Genomic DNA, 17093 nt, shown 5'->3' on the forward strand with positions numbered 1-17093 from the left:
ACAGAGTACTGAGCAGACGAATATTGAGCAGTGTGATTTCCATTGGTAGATGTTTAATGTGAATTTTGGAAACGGTTTTCAGAACAGGAACAGAGCTGGTGATCTGCAAAGACTATTTTTAAGTTTTCTGTTTATAATTGGGAAGATTATTTCATGCAGTGGAGTTTTCATCCCTTCATTTTATAATATTCTATAAATTACTTGGCTGAAAAGGGTTTCTGACACACAGTGGGTAAATTCAGATGCAAGTGATGCGAATTTGTTTTGTTTAAACCACATTTTCTCCTATCTTCCAATCATCACCATTAAAAAAAAAAGGATTGATGCAGCTTTGTGGCCAGTGTTAACTCGAGCCATTCCCCTCTGATACGGTCCGGAGGCATTTCTCACTGAACCGTGCGGCACCCATCATGAAATTCGATTTAAAAAATATTTGTAATCATTGGGCAGCTGTCAAAAAAGTGTTGCTTAAAAACTCATCACTGAAATGATCGCTGTAAAAGTCACGTTTTGGTAGGAAGTGCCGGATGGGAGGTGATGCTTGAGGCCATGGGATTTGGAGAGAAATACCTTCAAAATCAGGCTGGTTGTACCCTTCAAACTTACTGATTTGCTGTATTTTCCCGTAATACCGTGGGGATCACTGCTCGTAGCTCTGCCCCGCTCGTAGCCCGCTCATCTGGAGGTGTGCGCTGGCCTGTGGTGGGACGATCCACGTGCTTCGGTTGAAAATTGGAATAAAAAAATGACTCGCGCTGTGTTATCTGCAGTTTGCGAGAGAGAGAGAGAGAAAGTTCCTAGCTGCAGTTTCTGCTCCCGCCACACTTATTCATGTCATGATGGCACCTTCAGCAGAGACCAATAAATGATTCCTATTTAATGTAGCATTGTAAAGAAAACTAAATTCTCCCATGAGCAAGTAACGTTGGAATAGTAAAGTCATCTTTGTTAGTTCAGATAGTATTTTTCTCATTTATTCGTGTATTTTTGCTGGTCTGTTGAAGGTTTAATTTTTCTGCCACTAATTCTGGTTTTATGAACAGATAAATGCTAATATCCAAACTAAGTAGCTCTAAACTAATTGAAGAGGAGATTGTGGGCTTCAGCATAAAATGCGCTATTGAGTTGTCTTTTATGTAGTAGGAAAGGCCGCCTGCCTCTGTCAAGCTTTGCACACACGCGATTGAGTAAGTTTTGTGCTTGGGAGAACTTAGATCAGATGTAAGAGACTCCGTGTCTCCATTTTTCACGTGTCTTTTTTATTTGTGAACATCAACAGGAGACCAAACCAGAGCAAATACCGATCGGGCGTGAGAAAAAGTTACCAAAACACTTCTTTACTCCTTGCTAGGGGAAATTAGGCTTGGTTCTTCTTAGCTGTGTTGACTCGATGGAGTTACAACTCCGTGCATTTTGCTTAAAAAAGGAAAAATACATTAACCAGAAATTCGATCTGAAAGCCAGGTGTGATGTCGTTGTTTGCTTTCTCACGGCAGCCACCAGCTCAGCCCACTTGGAAGATCTCGCGTACCTGGACGAGCAGAGACACACTCCCCTGCGGACCTCCCTCCGGATGCCGCGGCAGAGCATGGCCGGCGCCCGCACGCAGCAGGACCTGCGAGGTAGGAGAACGCTAGAGGCTTCGGGGGCTCGCGTTTCACAGGGGTCTCTGGGGTGGGAGCTTGTACTGCAGCCGCTTCCTCCACGTCCTCGTGAAAATGCTGGAGCAGGACTTGCATGTACAGGTATTCAGCGCTGCCTCTCCGTGAGGGAGTGAACCGGTCTCTGGTATTTGCAGCATCCTTCTTGGTGGCATGGCCAAATTGGAGGGGAAAGAAAATAAATGAAGTCATGAACTAAGTATTCCTGCCTTCTGTCTGATGGTAGCTGGCCAGATGCTGCCCTGCTGCTCCTAAAACAGTGCCGTGATCGGTGAAGTGCCGTCGGTGTAATGTTTTGGGGTTGCTTTTCTGGGCTGACTTAGATGCCCAGTTTGCCAGATGCACGCTGTATGTAGCCATGGTATCAAGGTTCATCCCCCGTCACAGTCCTGCAGACACCGATACTAAAGAGGTTCCTCCCGCGACTTTCTGTAATGGCGCTGTTTGGAAGAGCGTGCGCTTTAACATGTTGGAGCCTCGAACTCTGTTTCAGATGGATTATAGAGAAATCATATTAAAGAATTGGCCCGAAGTCTGAGCAGCCTCATTTTTCAAGAACACGAGTACAAATCGGCAAATTGTACACTGAAAATGGCATGCTGCTCTGCGCCCCGAGGCGGGGTGATGGGCACCTCCTGCACACATGTCCGGCTTGCTGAGAGCGCTGCCCTCCTTGAGCCCAGCAGCCAGGACCGCAGCGATGGCACGGGCCGCACGTGCCTACAGACAGCCCAGGTCTGAACCTGCACCCGCCGGCGCAGGAGCATTACCCTGTACATCCACCCCTATATCACATAGGGATATTCCTGCAAAAGATCCCCAAATTCCTCTCCCTGATTGCTCCGCTACCAGCCCTCTGCCAGCCTCTGAGCATTGCGGCGCTAGTACTTTGATGGTTTCTAAAAAACAGGGAATTTTGATGGGCTGCTATTTTTTGCTTCTTTTTTCGAACAAAAGCAAAGGGTTACAGCCCCCGCTTCGCAGTTTGCAGCGTACCAGTCGGGAAGGAGCCAAGCGCAGTGTATGGAACCACCATCCCGACGCGTCCCTCTTACGGACGCTCACAATGCCGGTATTCAGGCAGCCCTTTGACTTCTGAAAGGCCTTTTGACAGGGGAAATTTTTGTGGTTCTTCCTGGCAAATTCCACTAAAAAGACGTTAGCAATGAGAAGAGGAGCCAGGGCTGACATTTTTAGTATTTTGTTTATTTCCAGGCAACTCCAGCTAGATTCACCCCACGTCCTTGGGGTTTCAGCCCACCCTACGACTTCCATCCCCCTTTTAATCTGAGCACGGTCTTTGGCTGCATCCTCAAGCGATCACCGCGACAGTCCTGCGTCCGCAGCAGATTGCCAGGTTAATGCTTCATCCCCATCATTTGTCACTGTGCAGATGAATAAATGGCCGAGAAAGCTCATTTGGGATTTTTTCTGGTCGTTGCCGTGCCATGAGACTAGTTTGTTCTCCCCGTACGTAGGGAGAGAGGGTTCAGTTGGTGGTACATCGAACTTTTCTCTTCTCTGAGGTGTTTTTGAGCAAGTGCCCACCATGGTAAGGAAATGGGGGCCGGAGGGTGGCAGGTTGGGCTTTTGCTCAGCACCGCAAGCATGACCTGTTACAGCCTGGTTGGGATTTCTACCAAATACACGAGCCCCCGACTGGAAGAAAAAAGTGGTTTTGTGTCGCTTTGGATCGCAGTCTGTAATGAAATCATATTGGCTGGTGAGGCAGTTATAAAAATGTATTAGCAGGCAGTAAGTGAAGAAAGCAAAGTTTGACAGACAAAATTTCCATATGTTTGAACAGAGTAGCTTGCCAAAGCTTCGTAATTTGCAGTGATTGCATCCAAAACATTAAACTTTATTGTAGGAACAGAATCAAGTTGTTTTCCAGACACACTTTTAAAAACCATGTAGCACTACATATTTTCGTTCTTTTTTTTGTTCTTTTTTTTTTTTCTGTTTTTTTGTGAAGGTTGCATGAGAACAGCAGCAGTGTTTCAATTTTTTGCAGTTTGCTTCTGATCCTAGTTGAGATGCCGTGCTATTTTTAAAAAGAGAGGGAGAAGAAGAGGATGTGAAAAACCCAAACCACCACTATTTGGAAATATTTTCATTTCATTGAATATGTGAGGGGTTTTTTTCCCCAAAAATACTACATGTTCCAGATATTATTGTGAAATTGCGTCGATCTGGGCTGTTATAATCAGCAGCTCTTTGTTCCAACTGGAAATCCTAAACTTGGGTTTAACTTTAATATCTCTAGTCTTGGCACTGGGCTGAAATAGCGAAGCAATTCCTGGCCCTGTATCAGGGGGACACGTTACAGCCCACTGATTTGTTCCCAGTGTTCAAGAATCCCAGTGCAGAGAAACTAAATGGGAGACCGTCCCTGCTATTTTTTGTTAAATCAGTTATTTTAACCAGGGGAGTAATTTAGCAATCCCAACGGCTAAGAGCATGACAAGTATTCGTACCAGCGGCAGGTTTGTAATAGGATGGTGAACGCAATTCTTGCTTTTACTGTTTTCAGCCAGCGGGATTTGAAGCTGTTCAGGGTTGCTGTAACAAGATGATGGCTGTGATGTGCCATGGAGCAGGAGCCAGATGGCAACCAAATTGTATGGTATTAGAACACCCCGACTGTTGCCATCGTGATTTTTTTTTCTCCAAAAAGCAAATGTCAGCACTGGTGCAGGGTGTGAAGGACGGTGGTGTTTCGGTGAGGTTTGGAGTGGAGGAGAGGATGGCTCGGACTCCACCAATACATTGTTTACCAGTACAAGCAATATGGCAGTAGCATGTTTTCCTTAAACTGTCTTTTAAAATTTTCTGGTGTTTTTTCCCCTCATGGGATGTGTTTAATACTGTCACCTTTTGGGTAAGAGAGTTCCACGCACTTCTTAAAAACACTGAAAAATAGTTTGGCCTTTTTAGGTACATGGTCTGTGAAAAACAGGCACTGGTTTCATCCTGATGGATGTATACGTTTCAGACAACACTTGAAAGAAGTGACAGTCTAAAACAAGTAAAGGAAATAAACTCAGACATTTGGCTAATTTATGGGTTCTTATTTAACGAAGGATACAGCAGATGCTGATTTGATACTGTGTTATTCAGAACTGCAATTCATTGTAATAAATACTAAAGCGCTTCTCACCTACCTGGGCTTCCTCTCAACATGTTGGCAACCTCCAGGCTATGCAGCGTAGCTCTGTAAGGGCTTTCTTTGGATGGCAAGATGTATCTTCCACCAGGGGATACTAAAATGGCAACAAAACCCATCCAGAACAAAATGTAAAACAACTAATGAGCTGTGGATGCTGATTGCCAACGCAGCTGAGAAGAAATTCCTGTTTGAAGAGAGGGGAGTCTGTAAAACAAATGATTTCTGAACAGGCATTTTGGAGTCTTTCAACAACTAAAATAACTAAAAATTCACCTTGTGTAGCAGGGGGTGACCTACGTGGTAAAGCAGGATGGGCCTTTCTCTGACTTTGCTCCTGCTCGTTTTCAGCCCAGTGGCTTTTTTTCAATCACAGACATAATACAACCAGCTATGGTTTGATTTAATTGAAGTTTGCAGCCACAAAAAAAAGCCAGGATGGATATGGTAGGCAGTCTTTCACCTTGGGATTTGAATTTATTGCTTGGGCTCTACAGAAGTTTGCACAGTATTTCATCAACTCTCATGAAAATTCTACGCTACCAGACCTCATTGTGTCCCACTCCACACACTGATTTCCAGGAAAAGTATGGGTTTAATTTATGTTAAGATATTATCAGAAGTTCTGCGTATTTATGTGATACTCTGGCTTAAGTTCTATAAAATGCTTCATTAAAAAGGAATATAAAACCCAGCAAGTATTTGACAAATTCTCACGGATGGGAAGGCAGCTTATTCACATACTTTGATTTTCACAAGTACTAAAGTCAAGTGGCTAATAGGGTTCATCCGAAATGTGCGCGCACATCCTCACCCGATACTTCTGAACCTTCTTATCCTCTTTTTCAGAGCCCTTTCCATTAGCTTATCCTTTAATTCATTTCTGCCCCAAATGTTGAAGCTCCGGTGCAGCCTTCCTTCTCTCTGGTTCTCCTTTCCTTGTGATGTGGGATATTTCTTCAACTCTTTGAAAAGAGTCGAAAAATTCCCCCAGGGCTCCAGGGTCTTCCCCCGGGTTTGTGCCTTGCCTGCCTGTGCCTGGGGACCGCTGGCTGCTGAGGGTTGTAAAATAAATAGTAACGGGAGGATTTTGGTGTGGTTCAGCAGGCAGTATCAGGAATTAATGAGAGTCTGGGACATGGCTTGCAATTAGTCAATGGCAGTCTTAAATTATTCATAAATGTTTTTGACAGTCCGGCTAGGGAAACGTTGATGCTGCGTTTGTCTTCCAAAGATGGTGTGGTGAAATAAAATCTCTTCTGCTGGCATGTGGAGGTGATTTTGGTGGCTGGTGGGACAAAAAAGCGTGTTCTCGGCACTCATGTCCAAACCACTGTGGCAGTGAGTGTTTTCTTGATGGCGAGATGCTTGCCAGCACCCCTGCGCTCCGGGAGCCCTGAGATGACCAAGCCTGAGGTTGTGAAATGGTGTGGCAGGAGAAGAGATCTGCTCCGCTGTGGTCGGTGACCGGTGGTGTTGGGAGGTCTGGAGGGGCAGGAGGATTGGATATAGGTAGATAAGTGGGTATGTCTCTTCTCGGGGTTTCGTTAAGCCTTTTTTAGGACAGGATATGCTGTTCCCAGGTGACAGCCAAGATGTGCATATTCTTGTCCACTTGGATAAAGACCTATCTTTAGGATACCCTTTGTCTGTCTGGGTCAAAGGTGTAGGTGTCACGCAGCCTTAAAGCCATTTGCACCTTTGAAAAGAAACAAAGATTTGAGTCCAGGTCTCCACCATGGAAAGCAGGACCTTATTGGATCCCTTTTATATTTAATCAGTCTTGTCTCTGCATTAGCCCCCGAGACCATTTGGTACCTGTTAGACTTCTGGCTTTCAGAAGCATTATTGTACATTTTCACTGACACGACACATCACGTATGTACATGCACGCACAAGTAAAGTAAAGCTGTAGCTTATCAAGCCCAAATCTTAACTTGATGTTTTCCAAATGGAGTCTTTTTATTTTTTCTTTTTTTTTTAATTGAATTTTCTATATATAGTATTGGTGGCATAATGCAAACAAAAAACTTCCCTTGTCAAATGCACTGCTGGAATGCTTAATTTGCATCAGTCGGACCACTACAGCTGGTTATCTCTGCCACGTCCATGTGCTGTCGCTTGTGCAATGTGCCGTCCGCTGACGCCGAGGGCCAGGCTGGTGCTGCCGCAGCCAGGAGCTGGGATGGAGACATGGGGACACGCGGCCCCAGGGCTGCCTCGGCACCGCCGGCTGCAGCAGCCCCGCTGCCTTGTCCCCTCCCACCGCCAGCGATTTTGCTTCTCCAGCGTCTTCCCGTGCCAGCACATCCCGCTGTGCTCGCGTGACAGACCCCAGCAAGGGGAATCAAACGAGCTGCTTGTGAGCTCATGCAATTCAAAAGCCATCTCCACCCTAGGATAAATTTAAAGCCCAGTCATCATTTTCAAGTGGGAATGAAAATACAGCTTCTGTCTGCAGCATTTTCTGTATCAGTTTAAAAAAAAAAAAAAAGGAAATTCAAAATACCTAACACTTTTAAATACAAGCTATTTTCCTTAGGCATATCTGCTGCAACATGAAATCCCAGCCCCTTTGTCAGCTCTGGTTTAATGGATCCGCTCCCTGGTCAGGTCTGTGAAGGGTTTCAAGGTGATTTGAGCCGTGGGCATCAGTTCAGCGGTTCCCCGGGGAGGGTCCCAGTGCGGTGCCGGAGTCGGGGCACGGGGATGGGGCGATGCCGGGACAGAGGCGGCAGAGCCTCAAGGTTGCGGGGAGCAGCTCCTCTGCTGCTGGGCTGGTTCCGAGGGAGGGAGGTTGGGAGACTGGGGGGGAGCAGGCACCGGTGTGGTTTGTAGCTTCCAGAGGGATTCATGGCACAGCCTGGGAGCAGAGCTCATCCCGAAGCACAGAGCTTGACACCGCAGGCTGGTCTGTTCAAAAACCATGTGTTTGTATTTACAATAAGATCTTCAGGGTGGTAGCACATCTATAACCTCCTCCCTTGTAGATAAAGCATCCCACTGTTGTAATTTGATCAACTATTTTCAATGAGTTTAGTACCAAGTCTGGTGCAGTAGCGTTGTCTGTACCCCTGAGGGCCTTCAGGCCAGCCCAGGAGGTCTGCGAGGGATTAAACCACCGCCCGCACGTCCACAGTGGAGGGTGAGGGGGTGAAGAAGTGACAGACGTCAGCAGTTGCTGAATGATATTTGTGCTTTTTAAGTGTCTGAGGGCTTTTAAAACTTCAAAGAAACAAAACGGTCTCCACTGGAAGCAGCTAATGTAAATGATGGGAGTGTGATCATGCCAAGAGATAACACTGAGCAAACCGATAGGGTTTTTTTTTACTTAAATCCTTCTGCAGCCATGCTTGGGGAACTCCTCCTCTGGCGCTTCGTGGGATTTCTTTTAAAATACACTGTGAAGACATCTAGATTTTGTATGGTTGTTTTCGTTTGCAGCGCGCTGTATGATCTCAAAACAAATTGAATTCAACTTCTGTGATCCACAGCTCAAATTTGCCACAGCTTACCACATCAACTTAAATATATATGTTGAATGTCAAGTGCAATACATGTATCGCAGTTGGAAGGTGTGTCCAGAGCTGCCATGCCAGGTCCAGGTCTGAAATCGTGTCCCACGGATGTAGCTCCATCCACGTCACTTAGCCCTGACTTGAAGGAATTATGTTCTAAAATTCAAAGTTTGCAGCTAAAACACGCAGTGTTAACCTCCCCTGAGTGGGAATCACCTGCTGTCTTTGTGGCCGCCTTCTGAAAGTTTTTAATTAAGAAACCATTTCGGTGGTAAAGTGGGAAGATTCAGCAACTGTCTCTGCCAGCACAAAGTGCTTCCATCGCTTTTTAAATTTTTTTTTATAGATTTATGCGTATCATCTCTCAGTTACAGATCTCATAGGCAGAACGCACCATATGAGTTGATCTTTCTAATAGCATCTTTACACCGGATCTGTGCATAGTTGTTACTCTTTTTAGGTGTGCGTTCCCTAGATGCCTTGTGCCAAATGGAAAGAACGGCAAATACCCTCTCCCTCCACACCCAAATGTTCCTGAAAAAGTTTCAGGGCTGGTTAAGGTTTAGTTGTACATTTTATTATAATCTAATGTGTAAAAAAATGGGAAAAGTAACACAATTAATATCCATGGTTTTAGGTGTTAGCGTTGCACCAGCATATACGATCTGTTGGGGAGGTATTTCTTGCACTCCTTGTTAACTTTACATTGCTTGCAACGCCGCTTTTCCTTGTGAAAAGAGAAAATGTTTTAATTGCCATACAGGAAAATCCTATCAGCAATCTGGTTTCATTTATATACTGTAGAAGAGTTGAAATAACTTTTCCTAGATTGATTTAACACTTCTAAGTGCCAAGATTTTTTTTGTGCTCCTTGGATTGAACAGGTGAACAGACGTATTAAATATCTATATATTGAACGGACATACAATACTGTGTCACAGGGGTAGCTGCCTTGGACAGCGTACCGGTCTGCCTGTGGCAGGGCCTTTAATTATGGTGACTTTGAGCAAGAAATTTCATTTCTCCAGCCACACTTTCCCTAGCTGTAAATGACTTTCTCCTGTAAAATTCTCTGAACTCCTTTGGTGGAAAATGCTATGAATGAGCCAGATGCTTTTAACAACAAACCTGTGGGTAATAAACAAGCTTATATTATTTTCACCTTTTGCAATGAAAAGATTTCTAAGGAAGATTAAACAGCAATTTCTGAACTATAGTTTTACTGTTAGCATTGACGTTTATGTTCTTTCCCTGTGTTTCTGCTGTATAGTACGCTTCGCACCTTATAGACCTCCCGACATCTCTCTGAAACCGCTGCTCTTCGAGGTGCCCAGCATCACCACCGAGTCCGTCTTTGTTGGCCGGGACTGGGTGTTCCACGAGATAGACGCGCAGCTGCAGAGTTCGAACGCCAGCGTCAACCGAGGTGTAGTGATCGTTGGGAACATCGGCTTTGGAAAAACCGCCATCATCTCCAGACTGGTTGCGCTCAGCTGCCATGGCACTCGTATGAGACAGATTGCTTCTGATAGCCCACATGCCTCTCCGAAACGTAAGTACAGCAGTACACAGATCTTCAACAATCAGAGACCTTTTCCATCAACTTTTATAATGGTTTTGGCTGAAAAGATCACATTCCTCTCCAGGCCCAAGAAATCAGCTTAGTCTTTGTTGGCAAGCAAAGGAAGCACCTGTCAGCAATATTTATACTGCTCCTGTTCCAAATCTGCTTTTTGAAGAGTCAGAATAGTCTGTCTCTTATTTCTCTGACTTAGAAACATCACGGATTTTCTCTGATTGGGAAGACTCCAATTTTAAATGCCAATATTCTATTATTACAAATCCATGCGGGTGCATTCTCCTTCCCATACAGTTTGTTTATCTCAGTTTATCGTGGTATAAATGTTTAGGGTGGGTCGCAAGCCCATGTAGGCTCGGCACCCAGGATTGCTCTACCTCTTGTGGTCCCATCCAATTCACATCACTCTGTGCTGACATGTTTGCGGGTGGGGATGACAACATTTTAAAATCATTCAGCTCTCAGTAAGTGAATAAGACAGGACCAAAAATACGGGGTTAGAGACCTAACGGTATCTTTAAGAATCTAGGTCATTGTATCTCAGTGAAACTGTAGTTAAATCTGTTTACTGGAATCCAGTACTCTTAGCCATGTTGAAATATCTGAAATGTCACCAAATGTTGGCATGTGGAATAGTGTCACTTGTCAGAGCTAAATGAACAATGCGTAGTGAAAGGCAGGGCTTGTTTCTGTATTTCAACTGCAGCTCTGCAGTGCACCAACTGTATGTCTCCCAGTCTGCTTAGAGGGATTGTGGAGATTAAAGAGGCTACTGTAAGTAACTGTTTCCAGACTAAAAGCTTGGATATTTCAAATGAGAAGGTGCCCTGCATCTTTCGTGCACAAAGGACGAGGATCCTTGGTCACACCTAACATGCTGCTGTTTAGTTGGCACTCTGGTTTGTCCGTGAGGTTGAAAGCTGAATGATTCCTCAGTGTTAGTTATTGGGATGGAGATTCAATCAACTAAGTTCCTTTAGTTCCTAAAGAGATCACAAGTCCTAGTCTAACTATAGAAGATAATAATTATTCTGCAAATTTCTTTGATTTTTTTTTTTCACACGCTGAAAAAAAAAATCTATTATGCTTAGTAAAATCTATGTTTAATAATAAATGCTAATCAGGTGACCTGACTATACTACAGCAGTTGTGCTATCAGCATTAGTAAACTGGCATAAACACAGCCTCCTACTCTTAACTACTGGCTCGCAAAAATAATACAGGTGAAGGTGGTGTTGCATGCACAAAATCAAGAATGTGCATCATTACTAACACATTCAGGGTTTAATTATGTAGGCAGTAGGCATCCTCCTATGTTGTTTGCCATTAAATGGGTCGTTGTTTGCATTATGATTTCAAGTCAAGCTCAAGGATGCATTGCAGCAGTCCGTTCAGGAAAATCCTCTGCTAGTAAAGACTGCACTTCAGAGGACTGTTGCTTCTAAAATGTTCCTAAAATAAAGAAATCAGTAATTAGACATCATCAAGTACTGCATGTCTCAGTGTCATTCAAAAATACTCTGTACGAGTACCTATGAGTGAAAATAAGAGTGGTTTGAAAATGTTATCCACGAAGGCCAGGTGAATGGACTGTTGTAGCAATCTACTGGTAAAGCCGATTTCTGCTTTGCCAGGCAAAAGAAACAGCTAAAACGCAATAGAAAGCAGTTAAACTTGACAGAGATGATTCCAGTATAATTCATTATTTGCTTGCAAGCCTTTTCCAGATCCTGGTGCTACTCCTGCTTCTCTCCCTCTGATTACATTAATAGGCTTCAGATGGATATGTTAGCTGTGGCTCTCCATTTATTTATGTTATAAAATGGGCACATAATTCAGAAAAATTGGCTGTCTCCACCGAGGAAGGATTCGGAACCAAATTAACCAGCGATTGTTCATAACGAGAGAAGATCTCTTGGCAGAACTGCAGAGTAGGAGAGCACTGCACTAAAATATACCAAACTTGAAGATAGAGCATACCTTCGAGAGTGCACAATTCACTCAATTACTGTGATTATTTTAAAGTCAGTGAAACCACAGTGGAGAAGATGAATAAGACAAGCTCAATGCTTTATCTTAGGGGTCCTTCCCAAAAGTGCTGCTTCCAAAAGAAGTTTCTTGGGGAGCCTCTGGCCTGGCTGGACGGTGTCACAGTCTCTTGCTGCCTGAAATCCTAACCAGAGTATTTGCGGAAAGTATTTTAACTGCCATGCATGACCTGCTAGAAAACAGCAGCTGCCTGGTCTGTAATAATAATGTCGGTCATGCTTGTCCTGTAGCAATTCATAACCTCTTTCCTTGGGACAGATGTGGATGCAAACCGAGAGCTGCCCTTAACCCAGCCGCCTTCTGCTCACTCGTCCATCACCAGCGGGAGCTGCCCGGGGACTCCCGAAATGCGCCGGCGCCAGGAGGAGGCCATGCGGAGACTTGCTTCACAGGTACGGAAACATTCGTCTCGGGATTTGTTTGGTTCTTGGGAAAACGTCAATTTTAATGGAACCTCTTGGAAGGTCTCCTGCCTTACATCACTTGGTGCGCTGGAAAATGTGTGCGTTCAAATGCTTACTGGGAGGGCCTAGAGAAAAACTTCTGGAACAAGTTTTATTACCCTAGGAAAGTTATTTCCGTAAAATGAAATTCCCATTACATCAAATGCACTCCCCTTCTACTCTGAGAGTTTATCTTTTCCAACCGCTGTACTTTATCCTCACAAATGTTATGATATGACGTAGTTACCAGAATAATTGTAATTTTTCTTCAACAGTGAAAACAGAATTGCCAAGTGTTTGACCGGTGTTTCATTTTGAAAAGAGCAGGTATCATACGGTGGGTAAAGGCGCAGACTGTGAGCGTTACTGCTGTGTGTGCGCTTAGGCATTTTTTTGGAAAAGTCTACAAAACAGATCATGGCCTTTTGAGTGATACACAAATCGTTTGCTGTTATGGCAAAAGTGGATTGTATATAACACTATCACTTACTGTAGGTGAGATTTACAACTTGAATTTTATTGTATTACTGAGATTCAGCCCTACTTTTGTGGTGGTGGGAAGGTGCCATTATATTGCTTTGAAATCCGAGGAGCTTGCTCCTCCTACACCTTTTGAGAGGATGTGAGCAGTTAATGCTTTCCTGTTGCCTGCTCCCACTTCAGACAGGAAAATATCAAGTGAAGTCTTTTTTCTAAATTATTGCCAGGACATGTTTTGCTTGGCTTTTTGTGCCAGATACTCTCCTGTCCTGTCCTATCTGCTTTCTGCTGCACCCAGATGGCAAGGCAGAGAGCATGTGGTATCTGCGTAAATAAATATTAAGACATGATATTCTCCTCTTCCACGTGGAGTTCTTGAAAGGAACACAATGGCCAGGTCTGCTTTTGTTCAGAACGCATTAGTCATTGTATTCCTTGCAAATCTTAAGCATTACAGACTGCTAGAAAGGCCAGTAAAGTGTGCTATCTCTGCTTAAAATACCTCGTCTATCTCGACTTTTTTCCCCTGAGTGTTTAAGTAATCCTGCTGCATACATAATAGATAAATGGTTACAGTTTTAGCTTCAGTTTCCTGCTGAAGAAGGTAAGGGATATGACTCTTTCAAACAAGGTGTCACATCCACTGCATAGATCATGCACTGAAGCTTTTTTTGCATTTCTGATCACTGGAGAAAAGAGCAAGAAACAATTTTTATAGCCAAAAATAAAGTAAAAATAGGTTGTTATACCTTGGCTGCAGACCCCTTTAGGGAAAGGGTTTTAAAGCCCTGCTCATCCCCTTGCCAAAACTCTTTTGCAGAACAAATCCTGTGTTTTGCAGTCAGAACATAACAAACGAGTTAGGAAGATGTACTGCCTCCTGTGCTAGCAGCAGGATTACAGATATTTAGTATGATTGTTAATCTCCCAATAAATCTCAACTACTGTAAATGTAGGCAGATTCCAGAAATAACTGTCACCAGCTTCCAAATGTTAAGCCTTCATGAAAAGATCAATGCCAAGGCTGATGAGTTGACCTTACAGTACTTGGAATCGCTTCTTCTATGCGAATAGCTGACACAGCATGCGAAACTTCTGAAAAGCTTCGTACTGTTTAGCAAACAGTTCCTGGGATGAGTCAGAGCAGCAGCGGCACGGCTTGATTCAGCATTCGGAGACCTTGGGTCTATTCCCAGTTTTGCCGTTAGCCTCGTTGGGATCCTTGGAGACCAGCATCTCATCTGCTTGCCTCCGTTTCCCTGCCTATTAAAAGAAAAGTGATCCATGCAGATAACGATCCTTTGATATCTGATGCCGGAAGGAATACCTAACTGGGTGTTATTTGGGTTTCTCAATTCGGAAGAGCAGTTGGCTTCCAGGTAGTGCTGCAGTGCGTTCCTGGATGAAGCCATGCATTGAAATAAAGCATGTGCTTAAATCCTGGTTCAGAGGTTCATTTCCTACCACAAAGGGAAATTTTTCTGAAAGTATAGGAGTTTTTTTGGTTGGTTTGATTTTTTTTTTTTCCCCTTTTTTTTGAGCACCATGTTCCTGCTGGTGATTCTTGATCGTAAACAACAATTCTGTTTTTATTGCATCAGAGTCTTTTCCAGAACTACTGTGCGACATACTACAAACACTAAGTTTGATGGATTATCAAGCCTTAGGAAGGGAAACAAAGGCAAATAAAATGGTTTAGGACGTTTGTCAAATTGATAGCTGGAAGTCGTGTGCCTAGTGCACTCTTAGTAACCTCCTGAGTAGTACAACTCAGCATCACCGCTGATGAATACTTGCTGTCAACAGCAGATAAACTGATTTGCTTAGAAAGAACCATGCTGTATGATGTCCTCCTAGATAAAACAAACACTGACTGTTCCACCCCAGCTGTGGTTTTTGAAGTCTCTGAGTGACACTGGGAGAAAAAGGATTACTGACCTGGCAACGGAATTGAAAATCCATTAAAATAACAGTGTTGAGCTCTTTGTTCTGTGTGCCATCGCCTCATTCAGAAACTCGATCACACGCATCTAACTTGCCTTTGAGAGATCACGAGGATTTGTTGTTCATAAGAGGCTTTGAAGATGCTGAACTCTTAAACAGAGCAAATACACTGAATGTCTTGGTAGACAATAGTAAAAATAGTTGGTTAAACTAATGTAGCTGCCTAATCTGAATGTCTGATGCCACATTCTCCAACAGGCGTTCTTGGGGACAGTTTAGGAAGACCCTTCACATCGGTAAGCTAAAGGCTCTCCAAAGTCTAATCTAAAAAAAGAAGAAAAAAAAAAAAAGTGGAATGTCCTTTGGTGCAGGAGGAAGGGAGAGACGAGCAGCATATTCCTGTATCAGTAGCTGTGAAATAAAAAAAGACTTGGTGATGGCCTACTTAAAACAGTTTTTGTTCAACTGGCTGAGAAAAAAAGAGCCGAAGGAAGTGAAGGACAGACTGACCCGTAGGTTAGTCTGGTTGGAAAAGTACGTCTTGGACGTGTGTGTGTTACAGTTGCGTTAAGACTAGAGTCAGAACTGAAGTAGGGAAGAAAGTGTTGACAGTGATGGACAACCACAATTGTCAGGAATGTTTTAGGAGATATGTGAAACATATGTGAGGAGCTAGATAAAGCTATGTGCAGATGTTCCACCTCTGCTTGCACCGAGCAGAGCAGGATGTTCTTGGGTTGTGCTGTGGTCATTGTGCTAGAGAAATGCAGGTCATTATGAAAGCGGATTAATAATATACTAACAAGCTTAAGTCATGGTTGGCGCAGGCTGCAGAATGCTAGTGGGAAGCACGCCGTCCCTCTCACCCACTCCGTTCCTTCTGAAAATGTCACTTATCCCGAAACTCAGAAGTTGTGTGTTTATGATGACAGAAATAAGGTGAACAGTTGCTTTTCCTCCTCTAGATTATTCAGGGTTGTACTTTTCTGCCTGTTTGTCATGCAGTAAGTTCTTGGGGGCAAGGGTTGCTTTTTAGCTCTTGTTGTCAGAGATGAACAAATCATTAATTTTAGAAATAAGTAACGGAAGACTGCCTAGCAGGGGCTCCACTCAGTCTTGCCATACTGGAAAAGAGCATTATTTTGTTGTATTCTTCGGGAGCAGTTTGAAGTCATCCATGATTTCTAGTTCAGTGTTCATCAGCAAACTAATGGAGAAGAAAAATGCTTAGAAATGAGGCAATTTAGAAAACCAGTATCAGGCGTGATTTTCGTCCTGCAAAAACTGCGCCAGGAAATAAGCTGTATCCAACTGGTTTAGGAGTTACCTGAATTTATCCTCACGGGTGGGTCCTAGGAGGAGAAAAACATCAAAACCAGGGCAAAATTCCCTTCCTCCCAGACCCTGATGGGCAGCTGTTGAGGTTTCTCATGTCTCAGTCCCTCTCTTTGGTCGGAAATGGAGTCTTTTGCCATGCGAGTACTGATCATGGTAGGAAGGGTTGGGTACTTTTCAGGGTTTGCAGTAGTTTCTCCTGAAAGAATGAGAGAAAACAAGGAGCTTAAAATTGAGATTGCTCTGTTCCTTTTGTCATTTCTCTTCCTAACAGCCCATCTTACTGAGATTTCATAAGTGGAAGCAGCGTGATTCTGCCTTGAGAGACTAGCAGAGAAAATGCTGGAAGTACAATAATGCCTGTGTATGACTTACCTGGAGCATCCCCCCAGTCTGCTCTGACTGTCCTGTTCCAGCTCCTGGTGATCGTTTTGGATGTGTCGAGGGACAATATTTCTGGAAGAGAAAGATCAAAGTCTTGCTGTCACACCAGGGTCACGTTCAGGGTTGTCTTGGCATTGTGTTGAGGGCTGTGATTGAGACAGGGAAAGAAGCCTGCCAGGAAACTTGAGGCATCAAGAGGTGAATGCCTTGCCTTCCATTTCCTTGCAAGGAAAATATTAAGTATATGGCAAAGTTAATAGCTGCTTAGCAGAGATTTCTGTGAATCAATTTCCTAATTTCAAAGGTAACATTAATCCTCTTGCCGGGAACTGAGCTGGCACAAGCCCCTTTTTTTCTCTTTCACTCCCTGTCTTCTGCTGCCTCTGAGGAGGAGCTGGGGCAGTGACTGCTGATGGACTTCCCACCGTGGTGAGGAGCACGGGGACGTGTGTCAGACCCCAGCTCTCAGCAGTGGAGTTCAGAGCTGTCCTTCCTGGGGAAGTTTCTCTGCAGCTTTTCTTCCATCCCCTGTCT

General features: G+C 44.0%; 1 protein-coding gene across 1 annotated transcript in view; it reads left to right on the top strand.

The window, feature by feature from the left end:
• The window catches only part of TANC2 (tetratricopeptide repeat, ankyrin repeat and coiled-coil containing 2), a 245472-nt gene that overhangs the window by 170248 nt on the left and 58131 nt on the right, over positions 1–17093 (top strand). Inside the window, exons 10-12 of the mRNA XM_075171255.1 lie at positions 1497–1622; positions 9616–9897; positions 12232–12365. Coding sequence (XP_075027356.1) covers positions 1497–1622; positions 9616–9897; positions 12232–12365 — 542 coding nt within the window. The remainder of the gene's footprint in view (positions 1–1496; positions 1623–9615; positions 9898–12231; positions 12366–17093) is intronic.

This window comes from Calonectris borealis, chromosome 22 (assembly GCF_964195595.1).
Source record: "Calonectris borealis chromosome 22, bCalBor7.hap1.2, whole genome shotgun sequence".
NCBI lineage: Eukaryota > Metazoa > Chordata > Aves > Procellariiformes > Procellariidae > Calonectris > Calonectris borealis.